Here is an 18,522-nt window from a genome sequence, read left to right on the forward strand (position 1 = left end):
GCCAAAAGTGAAATATAGCGCAGGCCATTTATGCAGAAACCCGTATAAATAACAGCAAAGCAAAGGTGCACTTTTAAAACAAGAGGGAATGGTGAAATTGTCAAGCACCCATCCTGGCTCATGCTTGTGAGTGGTGATTTCCATGTGACCAGCACAGCTAAAGCCCAGTATCATTCATTAATGCCCCGGCTCCTCATTACTGCCTCCTCACTCTTTTGAAAGACTCATTACCTGCATAATGGAAGAGTGCTTAGAACAGTCAGACCTTTCCTTGGTGTGAATTAATCACCTACATGCACCGACAAAAAGGGAATTCTCACATTAAATATGAAGAAACTTCTCACTCTTGGCTTTTTACTCTTTCAAACTTCTAAAAGGTGTACTTGAGGGCACGGTCAGAGACACTGCACCGGCGTCATTGAGGACCTGATGTCTGCCTTGCCTCTGCCAGGGCAGAGCGGGGGGGGGGGGGGGGGAGACGGGAAGCAAGGAGGAAGAAAGAAACCTACTTACAGTTGACTGTGACTTTGACTGTTTTGGTGTCAGGAGAGGCGATGTCATTTAAAGCGCTGCATTCGTAGTCTCCGGCCTGGTCCCTTGTGATGCCGGTAACGTTAAGGTATTCGCCGCTGTCGTACTTCCGGGCTGGAAAAAGTAAAAACACAGGCAAATTACTGACACAAAGGAATTAAAATGTACAAATACTGCACACGCACACTCATACAGCCCTGAGCAGTCTCTAACCTTTGGGCAGTGTGCGTATAGCCTATTTGCCATTTAGAACAAATAGCTTCAAAGCTTAAGCCACAGTCAAAGATGCAATGAGACTAGGGTTGGGTATCGTTTGAAGTTGAGCGATTCCGATTCCAATTCCGATTCCTGGTTTCGATTCCGGTTCCCAGCGATTCTCGATTCCGATTCTTTTAAGAGGCAGGGTCAAAAAAGTTTAAGTTTAAGATATTTTAAATGAGCTAGCTAACGAAGGGTCTTTCTGAAGAAAATAGTCTGACCTTCTCCATCAATATTAATTATTTGTATTAACTTTACTATGAATTTCTAACAGGGCTGTTTTCAACTACAAAATAAATATCAAACTATGAACTTGAATATTGTATAAACATTATAAATTATGAATAATTTTAACAGGGGTACACTTTCCTCCAGAGTGCTTTATTTTTGAAACCTCACAAAAACGAACCCTTGGAATCAGAGGAAGAGGCAGCGCGTCAAACACGGGGCACACGGAGGGGGGGGGGGGGGGGGGGGGGGCGCGCAACTCTCCCAACCTCAAATCAGGGACACTTTCGCTGACGGGGGGCTGCTGGCGGTCGACGCGGGGAGTGCTAGCACAATCTTTTTTTTCTTTCTTTGCAGCGCAAGCCTCACTGCTCATTTTAACAGAGAGGACCGCTCCGCTCGGGACACCCGGCACCCGCGCGCACTGGTCTGATGCGTCACACATTCACAACAACCGGGAGTTTTTTGCCGAGTTTTCGGTTTGTTTCGAGAAGTGTAACCACACTTAGGACCGCCGACGCACGCTAGACATGTTCGATCGCGCTGTTACGGCAACACTTCCGGTGGACGCTTCTTCGTTGGTGTTCAGCGGTTTCTATTTCCGGTCTCGCCGGCGGACTGAGAATCGAAACTAGGAATCGAATTTTAAACTTTTGAACGATACCGGGTAAATCGCAAAGCTTGTTTCGATTCCAATCGATTCTCGATTCTCGATACCCAACCCTAAATGAGACTAGTTATTGTACCGAACAATCGCACAGGATCCATACATACATATTGTTATGGTGGCAGGAAATTGTAAAAAAATGGTGTATTATATATATATACATATGGTGTACAAGGAAGTTAGAGCTGCTTCCTTAAAGACACACAGCCTGGATGGCTCAATGCACATGTCGGTGCTTTATAGTTAGCCAGCGGTGCCAAAGGCAGGAGCAGAAAAGCACCACCAACAGAATATCGGCCGGTCCACACCATCATGTCTGCTCCAATCGCGAGAAACAGCAGAAAATCGTGTGAAAACATTATAATTGAAAAGAAGCAATAATGTGATAGTGTGGTTTCAGGAGAGGATAATCAGGCCAAAAAGGGAGGTCATTGCAAGTAAAATCTTTGCAATGAAAGATAATAATGTACCCCCACCACTGACAGATGGATGAATGGGGAGACTGACAGAGAGATGGATGGATGGGGAGTTAAAGAATACTAATGAAAGACAACCAATACGACTGGATGTGTTTTTATAATAGATGGTTATAGGGTCTCAGCGGGAAGAACTGTGAATGTGTTTCCAACACTAAGTGATACTCATTGTGAAAATCTATTCATATCCACCCTTTCAAGGGGGTAGTAATGGTGGTTCTTTGGGAGGAAATATGTGTGGAGGCACGGGAATCAAACTGAACGCACAAGCAAGCTAAACCGAGCTCAACATGCTGTTCAGAGAGCGAGTGTTCAGAGATTGCTGACTCTCAAAATCTCACAAAAGGGTAGCCAGAATCAAGACAATCCGTGCTTTAGGAGTGGAAATGCTTCCATTCTCCCCTGAAAGTGAGTAGAATTTGTATATATTCCCACTCTCCCTTTGTGTGACCCGGGGAAGCTGTTTATCTGCTAGCTAGTATGTCATAAAACTTGAAACTGAAGGCGTTGTTGATAATGAGCTTTACTGTCTCTTGTCACACAACAATTGAGTCCAAGAGTCTTGGCAAAGATAGTGGTGGCTTCACAAACAACAGCAAAAAAGAAGAGAAAAAAAAAAATGTTGATCCATATACAAGCACCGGATGTCTCTGAAAAACAGAACCGCTGATATGCCAAGAGCACAGGGATGGAAAAATAACAGAAAGGGCTCTATTTCTGTGCTCATAGCTTGGCTTTTCACCAGTGAAGAAATGTTCATGGGGATTTTGAAAACTTTTTCTTTAGGGGGGAGGGGGGGGGAGGTGCTGAGCATTTAGAACATGTCAGAATAGCAATCAAAGTGTGGAGCGCAAACTTGGTATGAAAAAAGATGGGGGGGGGGGGGATTATACAAACATGGTTAACATGGTGCAACTCCCCGTCAGCCTCTAGCTTGCATCTTTACCTCTGATACGTATGCCAAATTAGCCATACCTGTACTTTTTTCTCCATGATATGCTGGGGAATTGGACTTGAGATAGATATGAGATAGTATGTTGTCGTCTGGGATCTCGGCAGAAATCCACCTCCATCAGGTGTTTTACCTGATGGAGCTCTTTTTTTTTAACAGCACTGAATCTAATCTAAAATAAATGAACACACCACAGTTAAAATCAGCTTAAACGTTTTGGCTGATGCGGGAGTTGTTCGTCCCGTAGCTTCAGAGCAAGTTATCGCCTGCGCGGTGGCTCTGCACACACATTTGGCCTCTGTAATAATACCTAGAATTGAAAGCTCTGATTTATTCAGAGGGACTGGATATTATCTGTTTCACTGAATAAGTAGAGCTGCTGCTAAGCTAAGCTACAGCCTCAGCCGGCACCTCTGTGCTCAATGAAATAAACATCACAGCTAAATAATGTGCAAAACGATTGTTTTGGATTTGACCAAGTAGCTGTCTTTCAATGCAGCTGAATAATACTGTTAAAACACAACATAATCCCATTTCCATTTGTTCATGAGAGGAAAATCTCTTTTGGTTGATTTGCAGTGTGGGATTACATATTTTTCTGAATTAAATAGATGCAGCCTTGTTAGAGCAAAATTAAATTAAAACAAAGTGCTTTTGTAATGATGTATTATTTAAGTGTTGATTAGACCTACATTATGACCCACACGCTATGAGAATGTCACAGAGCGAGTGCGATCGGATTGTTCTCCTTATGGTTATAGAACGTAATACATTTGTTGGTGAGATTTAAATGGCCTCTTATATCTATATCTCTACATTAGATATCTGCACCAACAGCACAACTATCAACATACATTATGAGGGAGGCAGAGTTGGAGTAAAGAACAGGTTACACCTGGATGAGACAAATCACTCAGGGGCAAATCAAGCATCACTTAGTCCTACCTGAGACTAATCACACTCTAGCAGTCTTCATGACAAAGCAAAACATGACATAAATAGTCATTTTAATGAATGTTCAAATACAGCGAACACTGCTTTCATGACTACACGTGAACCAGAGGTCGTTCCACCTCTCCGTCCCGCTTGTTCCCTGCGAGCAATAACACCAGAACCCGCGCGGCACGGCTATGCCCGGCGCTTTTTACTGTGAAGCACTTTGTGACGTCAACTCTCGGTAAATACACTTTATTTGTCCGGTCATGGATTATAAAAGAACTAAAGATGTTATCTCTCCGAGCCGTGTGTATCCTCCCCCCCCCCCCCCGCCCCCCTCACAACAAGAAGTTAACATGGTTGACCTATATGCTGCCTTTAGAGCACAGCTGCAAGTGTATTTGACTGTAATGGGGAATTATGGCACGCGGGATCTGGAAATCCACCGTGCGCACTAGTGTCTTTTACTGGGGCAGTAAAATGAAAGGCAGTGACCCACGAGGCTAAGTGTGCCCGGCGCGTCCAGTGGCACTTATGGCTAAATCAAAGGCAGAGGATTCCACGGGAGAGCACAAAAAAAAGGTTTTTCTTGTCACTGCGAGTGGGAAACAATTAATCACTATTTTGCAATAGAGGTTTGCTGGTGGGAGGTAGCATAGAGGCACATTAGAGCAATCAGCGTGCAAAAAACAATAAACAAGTGGTGAAAAGAAAGGAAAGAAACAAGAGGGGTGTTCTGTGAGGCACGGCTCCATGAGCAGGGTGAGCACACAGACGGGCTTTCCCCCCTTCAGTCTCAGTCCACAAATGTTTTCTTTGGCAACAGGAGCAAGGCATTTGATTGACAACAATTCTGAAAAGGCAACAATATAATTTCTCCGGCTCTACTCTGCACTCTGTTTGCCCTGAAATTGGGGAGTTATTCCATCTGCTCAGGAGAAATGTAATTGACGAAAGACATGTTCAAAACCCCAACTGCTTCCATCTTTGATAGCGGTTATTCCATTTAGGATTTTCAGCATTCGTATGACTTGATGATTCACAGCAGGAATGAAGTCTTTATCAAGTTGAAACAGCAGGACAATTTGACTCTTTGCCTTTAAGGTGGATGCAACCAGCTTTGGACCAACGGGAAGAAGAATTGTCTTGGATGAGAATTGCTGACTGCATCTTTCATTTATTATTATTACTACATGTCATTTAGCTGTTGCTTTTATCCAAAGCGACTTACATTGCATTTTCAACCCATCCCACACATTGGGATTAGCGGTTGGGTGTCTTGCTCAGGGACACTTTGACATGGGACATGGAGCAGCCAGGGTTTGAGCGCACCACTAATCGTGGTATTTGACAACCATACAAATGTAACAACGGAAAATACACGTTTCACATTTCCCCATGTCGTACGCAGGTGAAGCACAGAGATCTCCCAGAAACTTTGCATACGCTGCAATGCAGCCCTTATTGATTTGATCAAAATGTGTGCTTGCAAAAATTCTAATTCTCAATGTAACTTGCACAGCCATGTAGAAGAAGGTGTGACTAATAAAAGCTCCCACATTCAACTGTGCTTTTTTGTGACATTGACAGTGACGGTGCTAAATATTACAGTTTGCTTAAGCTCACAGACATAAAGAGGATTGTGGAGCGCTTGGATGACGATTACCTCTTAATGACATCTTTGAGGTGGTCAAAGATAAGTTAGGCCTTCATGGTGAGTTCAAACAAATAAAGTATGGCAGGATATACAACGGCACCAATATCCTATGAGTTTTTACAAGAACACAAAACGGCACAAAGCGTTGTCAAAATGCTGTTTTGCTCTTACAGCCAAAAACCATTGCTCATCTAACATTTCCTTTGATACACTCGTCTTCTTTTGAGTTGTGCAGAAGCATGTTTTTCTAGCTTCAAAAGAATAATCAAACAACAAAGTTCCTGGTAACCACTATGTAGGGCAACACATTTGGGCATGAAACATGCATCTGTTTAACAGCGAAAGCCCTCCAGAACTGGAAAGAACTGTTACCTGTTATCCCTGCTAGGCCCAAACCTGTGTTTCTGCATGTGTGTGTGTGTGTGTATGTGTCTGTGGATGGAGCCGCGAGCGAGATAGTGGGCACCTGCCGAGTCCCTCTCGACCGGTGCTGCTCCAAGACTGGCTTGGACGTTGTGTTTGGCTAACCGCTAACAGCCGCCAGGATCCGCTGCTGCTAAACAACGAGACGCCTCGGTGGGTTTACCTCAGCGCCTTTGGCACGGTTATGTAAGGTGAATTATAGGACGACTTTGAGCCCAATGCTTTTATAACACCATATGGCTGCATGCTTTTGATCTCCAATGAAGTCTGTTGTATCCATTAAATCACACAGTGCAGCAGCGGATGTTGCCGACCCACCGGGTGGGTATTTGAACTAGAGTAGAGTGCACCTTTCTAGTATAATTACATTTCTTCTCTAATAATAGCTCGTGCAGCTTATAGTCTCAATGGTGAGTTCAGTACGGTTGAAGTGGTAGGTGACATGATTTTATGACCATATAACCACATTAAAAATATTTTATCATGACTCGAGAGATAATGGCAATATACTTTTTGTCTACGTCTTTGCAGCGAAATGTATTGTTTGTATCCCAGGGTAAATTCTGTATTGTAAGTATTAATGAAGACAAAAAAATGTTCCATGTTGCTCATGTTATGATTCAATACTGTTTGTGGGATAAGAGTGGAATCCAAAAAAATGTAATAATATATAATATAATATTGAATAAATATTGCAATGGCTTAGGAAACTCGGGGGTGCATTAGTGCTAGTATTTATTTCCTAACTAAATATGATGTATGCGCATTGGAATAATACAAAAATACATATAATTCCAAAACAAATGGACAAATTTCCATTAGAAAAATCCAATTAGACTGCAGTCTTTCTTGATAAATGAAAGCCAATATATTTAGTTGGATCAGCCTGCCCAGGCTGCAAATGGTATTCCCATCGATTACAGCAGAAAGCGAGCTTCGCAAAGGTCATGAAAACCATTAAACAAGAATCACATCCTTGATAAAGGCCCATACTTTAAAGCACATTATACACTCACCGGCCACTTTATTAGGTACCCCATGCTAGTAACGGGTTGGACCCCCTTTTGCCTTCAGAACTGCCTCAATTCTTCGTGGCATAGATTCAACAAGGTGCTGAAAGCATTCCTCAGGGAGTTTGGTCCATATTGACATGATGGCATCACACAGTTGCCGCAGATTTGTCGGCTGCACATCCATGATGCGAATCTCCCGTTCCACCACATCCCAAAGATGCTCTATTGGATTGAGATCTGGTGATTGTGGAGGCCATTTGAGTACAGCGAACTCATTGTCATGTTCAAGAAACCAGTCTGAGATGATTCCAGCTTTATGACATGGCGCATTATCCTGCTGAAAGTAGCCATCAGAAGTTGGGTACATTGTGGTCATAAAGGGATGGACATGGTCAGCAACAATACTCAGGTAGGCTGTGGCGTTGCAACGATGCTCAATTGGTACCAAGGGGCCCAAAGAGTGCCAAGAAAATATTCCCCACACCATGACACCACCACCACCAGCCTGAACCATTGATACAAGGCAGGATGGATCCATGCTTTCATGTTGTAGACGCCAAATTCTGACCCTACCATCCGAATGTCGCAGCAGAAATCGAGACTCATCAGACCAGGCAACGTTTTTCCAATCTTCTATCGTCCAATTTCGATGAGCTTGTGCAAATTGTAGCCTCAGTTTCCTGTTCTTAGCTGAAAGGAGTGGCACCCGGTGTGGTCTTCTGCTGCTGTAGCCCATCTGCCTCAAAGTTCGACGTACTGTGCGTTCAGAGATGCTCTTATGCCCACCTTGGTTGTAACGGGTGGTTATTTGAGTCACTGTTGCCCTTCTATCAGCTCGAACCAGTCTGGCCATTCTCCTCTGACCTCTGGCATCAACAAGGCATTTCCGCCCACAGAACTGCCGCTCACTGGATGTTTTTTCTTTTTCGGACCATTCTCTGTAAACCCTAGAGATGGTTGTGCGTGAAAATCCCAGTAGATTAGCAGTTTCTGAAATACTCAGACCAGCCCTTCTGGCACCAACAATCATGCCACGTTCAAAGTCACTCAAATCACCTTTCTTCCCCATACTGATGCTCGGTTTGAACTGCAGGAGATTGTCTTGACAATGTCTACATGCCTAAATGCACTGAGTTGCCGCCATGTGATTGGCTGCTTAGAAATTAAGTGTTAATGAGCAGTTGGACAGGTGTACCTAATAAAGTGGCCGGTGAGTGTATGTTGAGTGCTCAACCTTGACATTACAGTAAAAAAAAAACCCAACAGACATGGCTTTATAAATCCTGTATTTAAAATGAAGAATAATCCCCTGTTGATTCTTGTAACATTAAACCACCAACGGACCTGACATGAGTTGCGTATGAGTACATGCAGAAGTATTTCAGAGACTTACAGAGGCCCTTCTCACCTGAGGGACATGTCACTCCAAGCAAATTAAAGAAATCATAGCGAGGTTAATTTAACATTCGGCGCCAATGCTCGCTAAGTCCCTTTGCAGTAAGCAATTTCCCACATTGTGTAGGGGAGCTGTGAGTACACTTCCTTCAGGGCTGCAGTACGCAGATAGGGCAGGCATCGCTAAGAATCCATTATAGCATAGAGCAGCATTTTCTACATCAATTTATCCTTTTAACTCCTGAAAACGGAGAACAACCCACGCGGCTACATTGTGTGCTGCTGCCTTCTGGCCCCAACTCAAGGTGTGGGCAAGAACCAGGGGTAGAATCGCACTGTGTGCTGGGCCCCAGTCCGGGAATATGTGCTGCGAGTTTGCCTTGATACATACTGTCACCTCTTCTCTGCTCCCTTGCTGTCAATCTGAGGCCACTAAATCCAGAGGAGGGAAAATGGGGCCAAAGGAGCCACAAGTCATGTATGATTGCATGTGTGCATTCATCTCAGTGACCCGCACAATTTCCTAACTGCTACTTTCTTAGAGAGGAAAAAACAAATTTAGATGTGGGATGTTGAGATGGAGGTATTTGTGTGAGTGCGAGTGTACAAAAATATCTTGGACAAGGTATAGGCCAACTTTCTTTATATAAAAGAAAAAAAATATCTGTCAGTATACTTCACTATCTTTCATGCATTCAAACTGATACGTAATACAATACGATGATAGCTCTCAATGTTAGTTCATTTAAAAACCCTATGGTATATTCTATGAGTGAGTGGTTGATCAATAAATATGTAGTTAATAAAAACTTAACATCCAGAGAGGATACGGCTTAAAACATGTATAATTAGAATATGATGTTTAAGTGGCAAAAGTCATAGCACAGCTCAACTGCACCTCATGTTATTAAATCGAATGCCCTAAACACCAAAGCGCATGAACTCAAATTCATCTCTGGAACTCGGCCAATGCATCAATATTTAACACACTACACTATAAACTATATTTAACCTTGTATGTATTCAGAATGAGCGTCTTCTACAAGACAAGTAAACACATTGCAACAAGAATGAAACAAAAGCTAAATATTAGTATTGTGGTGATATATGGATATATTTTAGGAGTCAAATCAATCAATCAATCATGAAGTATTTTTTCTGCGCTTTTCTATCCTAGAGAAGAAAACAATCTGAGGGGAACTAAAGCCGAATAATAATACAATGCAGAGTACACAACAAAAACCTTTTATTTCGCTGATTTGTGAGCCTAAAAATGTAATGTTTAGAGTTCTTTCTAAATGCCCCTTATCTATGGCCTCCGCACTGCTATCGCCATGGCGACTTCTGAGCCGGCAGCTAACGGTAAAAACAAGCGCTAAAGGTACGGAAAACCCCGTGAGTGCTGATAAAGAGCTTGCTCCACGGCGGCGGTGGGCTGGCCAGTCAGGCAGACAAAAGCAAACGCAAAGCAAGCCAGCAGACGCTCGTACTGGGAGGAATTTCATTCTCTGCTTAGGTGGACATTGATCAACCAGATCTTTGCAGAGCAAATGTTGGTTTACGGCTATATTAATGCTCCCAATGTCTAATTTATTATTTAAATTAATTTCCTGCAAAAGTGGTGCGGGTGTTGACACTTTTTTTTTGTGGTTTGTTTTTTAAGTCACTGACTGAGAGTAAATGATTTATGTCTGCAAGCTTCCAATAAATAATGCAGAGAGGCAATAACGCAGTGTTAATTTTCCATAAAAAAAGCTCTACTTTTTATCATGATACTAACACTCCATTAAAGCATGTTCCTATTGAGCACCTCTTCAGGCCGCACAACTCAGCTTGACAGCCGAAAGGGGAAGTGTTACACAGGGCCCCTGCTGTTTAAATGTGAAATATTTAAAACGCAGCGCATAACTCTCTATCTTTCACCTCCCACCGCGTTCAAAGCGGGCTCAAGTGTCAGCCCTTGAACTGCACGGCAGTTCATCGCAAACTATGAGAAAAGGAACCCGGTGCTGAATGAGAGATTCCCGGGGAACAGGCGGCCGGAAACTGGCTTGGCATCTCACGGAGAGCTGCCACATTCCAGTGAGACACCAAGGGTCTGCGGTAGTGATTTGTGAATAATGCATCGCACGATTCCCATTGTAACCGGCTGAGCCGCTCTCATGCACTCGCTGGTGGCGTTTAGCCGAGGACCGGGTAAGTTCTGTTGGATCGGGCTTTTGAGTGAGCTAATGTACACATGCTTAGTCGTCAGTTCAAACAGACGCCGCTGTATGTGACCTGGGGAAATGTTTTGGGGAAGAGCTGCCTCGTGCATTTAAATGAAATGACACTACAGCGGGAGTGTGTAGAGGCCTCGGGTCCTTCACACTTGGCATGCGTGACAGCTAAGAAACGATAAAGACCACGACGATGTGTTTACTCCAAACTGTCAAAAGCAAGAGGGAGCTTTGTGCTCAGAGATTGAGAAAAATAAAAACAAACTGATGATGTGATGCACCAGCATATTTTTTTATTAAAAAAAAAAGTTTGACGGTTGCTACTAATATTATGGTTAAAGAAAACCTCTAGAAACATTTAACTTTTGGTAACTCGATGGTAATTCACTTTCAGTTGTTGAATTACATTTTATATATTGAAATGAAATAGTTGAGATAGATTTTTATATTGATTTCATGTATCCATTATATTACAAACATTATACTGAATCATCATAGATCATGGATGGTGACCAGTATGTTCAAGGTAAATGCATTATCAATTATTAATGTTTAACAGAGGTTAAACGTATGTTTAGTTCTTTAAGCAGCCTCGAGGGATGGAGCTCATTGGTGCATGAGTTTAAAATACAGAGTAATGTTGATCTCATGATGAGAAAAAGGAGGATCTGTCGCACACGAACCAGCAAATGTGATGAAATGTGTTTGGTATTTTAAAAGGCCCTTTGTGAAAAGGCTTTCACTAAAGTAAATCGTCTGGACCAAGGGTTTAAACAAAGTTTTGTCTCCTCCAAAATGACCTGATTACCCTTCATTCCGTATGTGGGACACACCGTATACAGGGAATGGAGTATTTTTTATACTAGCGTTATGCTATGTTTCCATGCTAGGAGCTGTACCAAGATCTTCTCTGAGTTCAGACTTGTTTTTATAAACTGTGTATATTTAAGTAAGGAAAAGTAAGGCTCATCGAGTTATTCCTAATTCACTAATTCATTCATTCAATTCATTCAAGTGATTGACCTAAAGTTTTCCACACCAGAAAGTAAGAGAGAAAAAGGGGGCTGCAGCCGAGTCCCATCACAGGAAACAATTGAGTACATTTTCTGGTATAGTAGTCAGCCCTTTCAAAAGGTCACACTGCTATCCAATGGATTCAAATCCCAAGTGAAAAAGGTCATCAGAGAATTTAGCCCAGACACCCAGCCAACCAATCTGAAACAAACTTTATTAAGGACCGTTTTACTCCCCTCCCTATGACCCAAAGATGGGTGAGGAACCAAATCCTAGTGTGCATGACATACTCTGAAAGGCTGACGTGTCATATAAGTGAACTTGAGTAAAGTAAAAAGTGAGGTCGAGAGCTAAATAAATATAAAATGACAGGGATTCTTCTGGGAGTATTACCGCTCTAAGTCCTTCTATTGGTATCTCTCTTGTAATTCCAGCTTATTTTAACAAAACAATCATAAATCCTTAAGTAGAAGCTGCAGGATCCAAAAGGATCGCATTGATGAACACAAACTTCCAGGCTTCCCAGGGTAACCGGGGACAGCTGCAGCAGTGGAACAGCCGGGGGTAGAATCCTCGCTCAAGGCCAAAAATGGTAAATGAGAGTAGTGAGAGAAAGTTTTCCTCTGCACGTCCAGATCTCACCGGCTGATAAAGGGGACTCTCGCAGGCTTTCCAGTCGTGAGCAACCTTATCACGCAGCAATCACCCCAAACTCCTGAGGACATCACTGCCAAGCACAATTTTTACATGGGTAATTAAACGGTGCAACCAAACAGCGATGCTTCTTTAAGCCAAAGCGAGCTCCAGACATATGCTGACACCCTTTCTTCCCCAAGTAGAATGTCAAGAAAAGATGATCTATGTGTTACGGGCTTCAGTTTGCATCCCACCGACTGAAGACTATTTATTGACTTAATATGCACACACCCTTGGCCAAAAATACTGTCTCAATAAACAGTTTACGGGCCACACTTCGCTGGATGCACAAAGTTTATTCTTAGTTGGCAGTTTGCTGGTTGGCAGGAAGCGGAAAGAAGGAAAAAAAAGCAAACACAAAACAGTCGGAGGGGGAATAGGCACTTGACAGTCAGTCAGGGCAATTTATCATCCTGTCAAACTTCACTGACTGCTGCAGCACTGCTATCCACAGAGCAAAATAGCCCCACTTCCACCCGAAATGGATGACTGTTGGAGAGAGAAAGGCTGGCAAACAAAACTTGCAATTTGGACATATTTGTGACTTTATAGCCATATCACCTTCTCGGCCTCATTTCAATGAAAGCAGTTGCTCCAACCCGAATAAAAGTAGCACAAATCGTGTGCTGGAGGTGTAATGGTACCGCCAGGGGCTGATGCGATTCATCAAACAGAAATCGTGGTTTCGATAGAAATTCACAGTATGTTTGACTGAAAATAGCAAATGAACCCCAGTAAGCTAATGGGGGGGGGGGGGGGGGGGATCCAGTAAATAAACAAATAAATACAATGTTCATTTCTTCATACAAAAGTTTGTCCCATAGATTGTGTGCACATAGGTCTATAATAACTGAGGTGCCATTGAACAAGGGGGCCTCCCTACCACGAGAAACTTATTTTAAAAAACAATCATTTTGTACGCTGCAGTTACGCCCCACACGTGTATATGCGGACATGCAAAGCGCGTGCACGGTGTGATAGAAGGGTCTCCAAACTTTAGTCGGCCACTAAACTTTTTCCCAACCTGAGAAGCAACCTGCATTTCTATTTTCCCTCAATGGCAGCTCAAGTAGTTCAGATGGGCGTTGCAATGTCTGCTTTCATTGAATGGGACGATCATAAGGTGAATGTGTCCATATGCTTTGCCTCCACACACTCAGGTTGCCATGTGCACTGACTGGAGCAGTTTTGCACATCCAACATATGTAATTGAATTCCATCGATAGGTAATTAGCCTATTACAACCTTTCAGTTGTACCATGTCCTTTGGACAAATGGCCCTTACAACAATAAGCACCTCAAAGATCCCACGGCAAATGGCTTCCTTTCTGATGTGCTGGGAGACGGTCTGTGATTACATTTTGTCCCGGGCCCCTTTCATTTGACCAGCATATCATTTATTTCCCGGGAAACTTCAAAGTGCGGACACTTCAAAGAAGAATGAGTGACTGCCACTCGGACTCTGAGGATGGCTCTTTTGATCATCTTCTGAAAACTCCCCTAACGCAATCAGGGCCAGCACACCAGAGAGGAGGCTTTGACAGCCATAAGATAAATGCAGTCATCCTCACAGCTATCAGATAAGCACAGCGTGCTCTAATCCATTAATATGAAAATGAGGGTGAAGTAGAAGGGTGGGGGGCAGCAACAGTTAAAGGCATTTCAAAGGGAAGCTCCAGTACTCAGAGCACTTAATGCGGCATGTGTGCGCTGACTGGGAGCGACCAAAATAAATTATAATGGTAATAAAAAGTCTTTGTTAATTCACCGTAAATGCCGGAGCAAAAAGGAGGTTCCTCCGCAGTGATGAGAGTTGAATTTGTTATAGCAGAAATACTTAAAGATCGGCATGTTTGATTTTTTTTTTAGAAAAACGTTCTAGGGGATATTTTACATTTTTGAAATACTAATACTTACACAACACATTTTCCCAGGATAGCTATATTCATTTTAAAAAAGGGGTTATCCTTTCCTTTTGCGGGTTTTCATTATTAAGGTAACACCCTGTAGGGGTCCTTTATATGAGGTCATCAACAGGCCATAGATAAAGTTATAGATGTGATAATACAGACTAATAAAGTGGTTAATAACAGGTAAAATAGTTGTCAAAGAGTAGTCCATAGATCTCACAAGGTATATCATTTGATTACTTTAAATCATTAAAAAAATTCACATGGATTGTCAACTAACTTATGTTGCAATGATTTAGGAAACTCATAAAATGACATCCAGAACTTAAACAAGTTAGTTCATATTGTACTCATGCTAAACCATCTAAACATCCGATCATGGCTGCATTTTCCCTGCAAGTTCCCCAATCCTATAAGATACAATCGCACCAAGACCATTAGCTGTTGATTAGCTTTCAACGATTAGCCTATTGTCATTGTTAACCTCTACATGGCTGCTGATGTTACCTGCAGTGGAGGTTGGACGGCTGCCTGACAAACAGCAGTATACTCTGCATTTCTGCTCTGCTCGCCGGCCGAGTGTTTTGACAAATTGCTGGTATTACCTCCCTTCCTTTGGCAGGTTTTGTGTCATTTGTGACAATGAGAGTTCCCCACATCTATCGGAGTGAAATATAGCCACCCTTTCTCTGCCGTGCTGCGCGGGCCGCGCTGTACTGAGCTGGACTCGGTACATGTCCGGAGTAAAGGACTTGGTATCGAGAGGCGTCGCTAATCTTGAGTTGACACAGAATGCACATTAGCCGTTCATATTGAAATCAATCAATCATGGGATTAAAAGGAACAGACTCCCTCATGTCAATCAAAGGTTCTTCAGATACAAAAAATCTTTAATTTAAAAAAACATGATATTCTTTTTTCTCCTGACCCTAAAAAAAAATCCAGAACAAACGTCACGCCATGTAAAAATGTAATAAATTCACTACTGATGTAAGTAAGTAATTTCCTCGTTTTTTCATTGTATCTCGACAAATGTTTATAGGTAAAGCGCTAACTAATATTGGTGGGAATCTCCTTAACTGATTGAAAGAAAAATAGTTGTTTATTCCACCTGTGCTTAAATATTGCATCTATCTCTTCATCCGCAAACTACCAGTCCTCTCTCCCACTAAGTCCATCACTTATTGATCCTGTCCATGCTTCCTCGTTTCCTCTCTCGATTCACCCATCCACCCGGTCATTAGCATACGTATGTCAGACGGAAATGTGAACTCACCTAATGGGGTTATGTGTCTCCAGGAAATGCTCGGCTCGGGTTTCCCACTGGCTGTACAGATGAGCGACACGTTGTTGCCCTCGTTTACCGTGATGTCAGAGGAAATGTCATATATCTTGGGAGGAACTACAAAAAAAGAAAGAAAACAGAAATACAGACACAGGATCAGCACATCAAATCTGCAGCGCATGGCTCATTCAGCAACATCACCTTTAAGTGACATTCGACAGTGAGGTATGTTAGGATATCTCATCTGGTGAGAACTGGTGGGTTTTTCAGCGAGGGGTCATTTAAGCACAGAGGATGCTGTACTAAAGTGACCCCTCACGGTGTGTTACATCCCGCTGGGCACCTTATATGCAGACTAGATCATGTGGTTTGACTCGTATTATTGAAACATTATTTGTTGGGTTGTTTTGACCCCCATTTGACCAACATTTGTAACATACTAAGACCACCGACTGGGCTCCTGGGTTCCCCAAGAATAAACTGTAAGAAAGAAAAATCATAGGAAAACTAACTTAGTTCGTCCTCAAAAATTAAAGAAAAATAAAATGTGAAATATCTGTCTGCTGCATTTGTTTCAGTATCATTTGTAATGAAAATGAGGATACTGTTTGATATACTTTAAATCCGGACCAATAAGAATATGATCTATTCATTTTCACCCACTAACACTTAACATTTTTAAAAATCGGGTGCCGCTGACAATATGTATTTGAAATTATTATTTAGTAATATGTAAAACACAAATAAACAACAACGGCATGGGGTCATTAGAAGAAGTTGAACAATCTACAGTTGTTGGAATGATGATACAAAGAACCTGTGAGATTGAGATTTATGAGAAACACACCCAGGATTAGTCAAGATTAGCACTGTGCACTTTATGTTGTGAACAGATTACGGACCATTTTACTAGTAAAAATGGAGTTGGACAGAATGCTGCACCGTGCACTTTTAACTGGACCTTAGTTATTTGTTCCTCAACATAGCTTGATAGCTGGGGAGTGATGCAGAACAAGTGTCTGCTCACAGGGCATGATGAAGCTCACCTTTCTCCTAAAACAAAGACTTCTTCATAGGTATAATTCCTTTGTGTTTAAGCTTAGACGCGTCGACATGTTGTGAGCAGTGATGACGTAACCGTAACTTTGTTTAATATTTTGAGACGGGCCTTGGCAGTCAGTCAGCTCCCCACACAAAGGCTTCAATGGGGTCAGTCATTCCCAAACCACTATTCACAAGAACAAAACCAGACCAGTGATTCATAGGTCTGGTACCAGGCTTCACTTCAGGCAGTTTGGAAGCTGTGCATCATAAATCAGTCCTTTAAAAGCACATTTCCGTAAAAGAAAAGAGTAGTTCTTTTCTACTGAGGAAACACCATCACCAGTCCCTGCTGGACATCGCTTACAATCATAATTGACAAGTTTCTGAGCACTTAAATCCTCTTGAAGCTTTGATGTTAAAAGCTTCGGTATTTAGGCTCCTTCAAACACGCGCAGACACACTCGCAGCCGCCCACAAAGGCGTTTAAACACATTTAACTGAGCGCACACGCGCAGGCACTTGGGTGTACGTGCACACGAATACAGGCTTATGAGACACTCTTTTAATCTGCAAGATTTGAATCTCCGAGGGAGTGTTTCTGCAGTGGTCTGTGCTATACAGTAATGGCTTCCAACTATTCCACCCTCTGATCCCTCCTGAAGGCTGCTATAAAAAACAACCAAAGAAAAGTTGATTCAACAATTTCAAAAGTTCTTCTTAAGACTCGGCATCACTTTTTTGAGTCATGTCTTCTCTTTTGTCATTGAGAGCTGTCCAGTATAGAAGCAGACCCCCAGTTTTTGCCTTGAACCCACTGCGGCACCACCTCTCATTAACAATGCCCATGAAGCCAGACCCATAAACTGAACGCAACGACTGTACAAGCACTCTAAAGAGTAGGGAGCCTCCATCGAATAAAGGATGCTGCATCTTTACAAGCATCAGCACTCGGGTACCTTCAATCTTCGCAAGGAAACACAACAGCTAACAGCTATTATATAGATATATTTTTATATACTATAAAAGATAAGCACAGTTTTTTTTTTCACACAGGTAAGAGCGCATGTCGGAAAACGTCCGCTCTGCCCCCCCCCTCACCACCCTCACTACCCGAGAGACAATCATAGGCGTCGTTTTTGATCAACCGATGATCTGGATCTAAATGAGATGAAAGTGGCGGACCTTCAATGGGGGAGGACCGGAGGCGATGTTGAATCTAGGTTATTGCTTGTCAGACTCCTGTGTTTACTTGCTGTAGGACCCCAGTGTTGACACATCTCCTCAGTGTCTGATAGCACAAAATTGAAAATGTTGGGGGTTGTCTACTGATCCTATCTCTCCCAGGCCGGGACTGAGAAGTTTTAAAGGGTTCTGATGAAGAGCTGTCAGTTTTTTGGCTGAAAACTACTGTTGCTCAGTTGCTTTATTGCATGACACTGTTTGCGCGCAGCAGAGAAAAACAAAATTCCATGGGAAACAGAATAAAAGATCAATAGAAATCAGTCAAACTTTAGACACGTAAGGGGATTGTCTGTGAAGAACAGAATAGTCATTTATTCACCAGACAACAACCTGTGCTTTTTGTTTCATGTCTTCAAAAAACGATTTGTGGTTTTAGTGCATTTGTAGTGCAACCGTTTAAACCTGCATGAACCCCTTCAGAAAGCAGGGCTGCGGTAACACTCCATCGTGCAATATGATACAACTGATGAGTATGTGAGCTCCGAGACCGGACCTCGTTCGAGAGCCCGAGGTAGGTTGGCTCGCATTGAGTCCGGATCTCCGTGCGGTGCGAACAGCATGTGGGCGAAATCCCAA

General features: G+C 42.6%; 1 protein-coding gene across 3 annotated transcripts in view; it reads right to left on the bottom strand.

The window, feature by feature from the left end:
- negr1 (neuronal growth regulator 1) overlaps positions 1-18,522 on the bottom strand; it is a 121,546-nt gene that overhangs the window by 49,187 nt on the left and 53,837 nt on the right. For all 3 annotated transcript variants that reach the window (XM_037468790.2, XM_062563254.1, XM_037468791.2), the window contains 2 exons: positions 15,652-15,777; positions 514-645 (listed from right to left, as the gene is read on the bottom strand). In XM_037468790.2, the coding sequence (XP_037324687.1) occupies positions 514-645; positions 15,652-15,777 (258 nt within the window). The remainder of the gene's footprint in view (positions 1-513; positions 646-15,651; positions 15,778-18,522) is intronic.

The sequence above is a fragment of the Pungitius pungitius genome, chromosome 7 (assembly GCF_949316345.1).
Source record: "Pungitius pungitius chromosome 7, fPunPun2.1, whole genome shotgun sequence".
Classification (NCBI taxonomy): domain Eukaryota; kingdom Metazoa; phylum Chordata; class Actinopteri; order Perciformes; family Gasterosteidae; genus Pungitius; species Pungitius pungitius.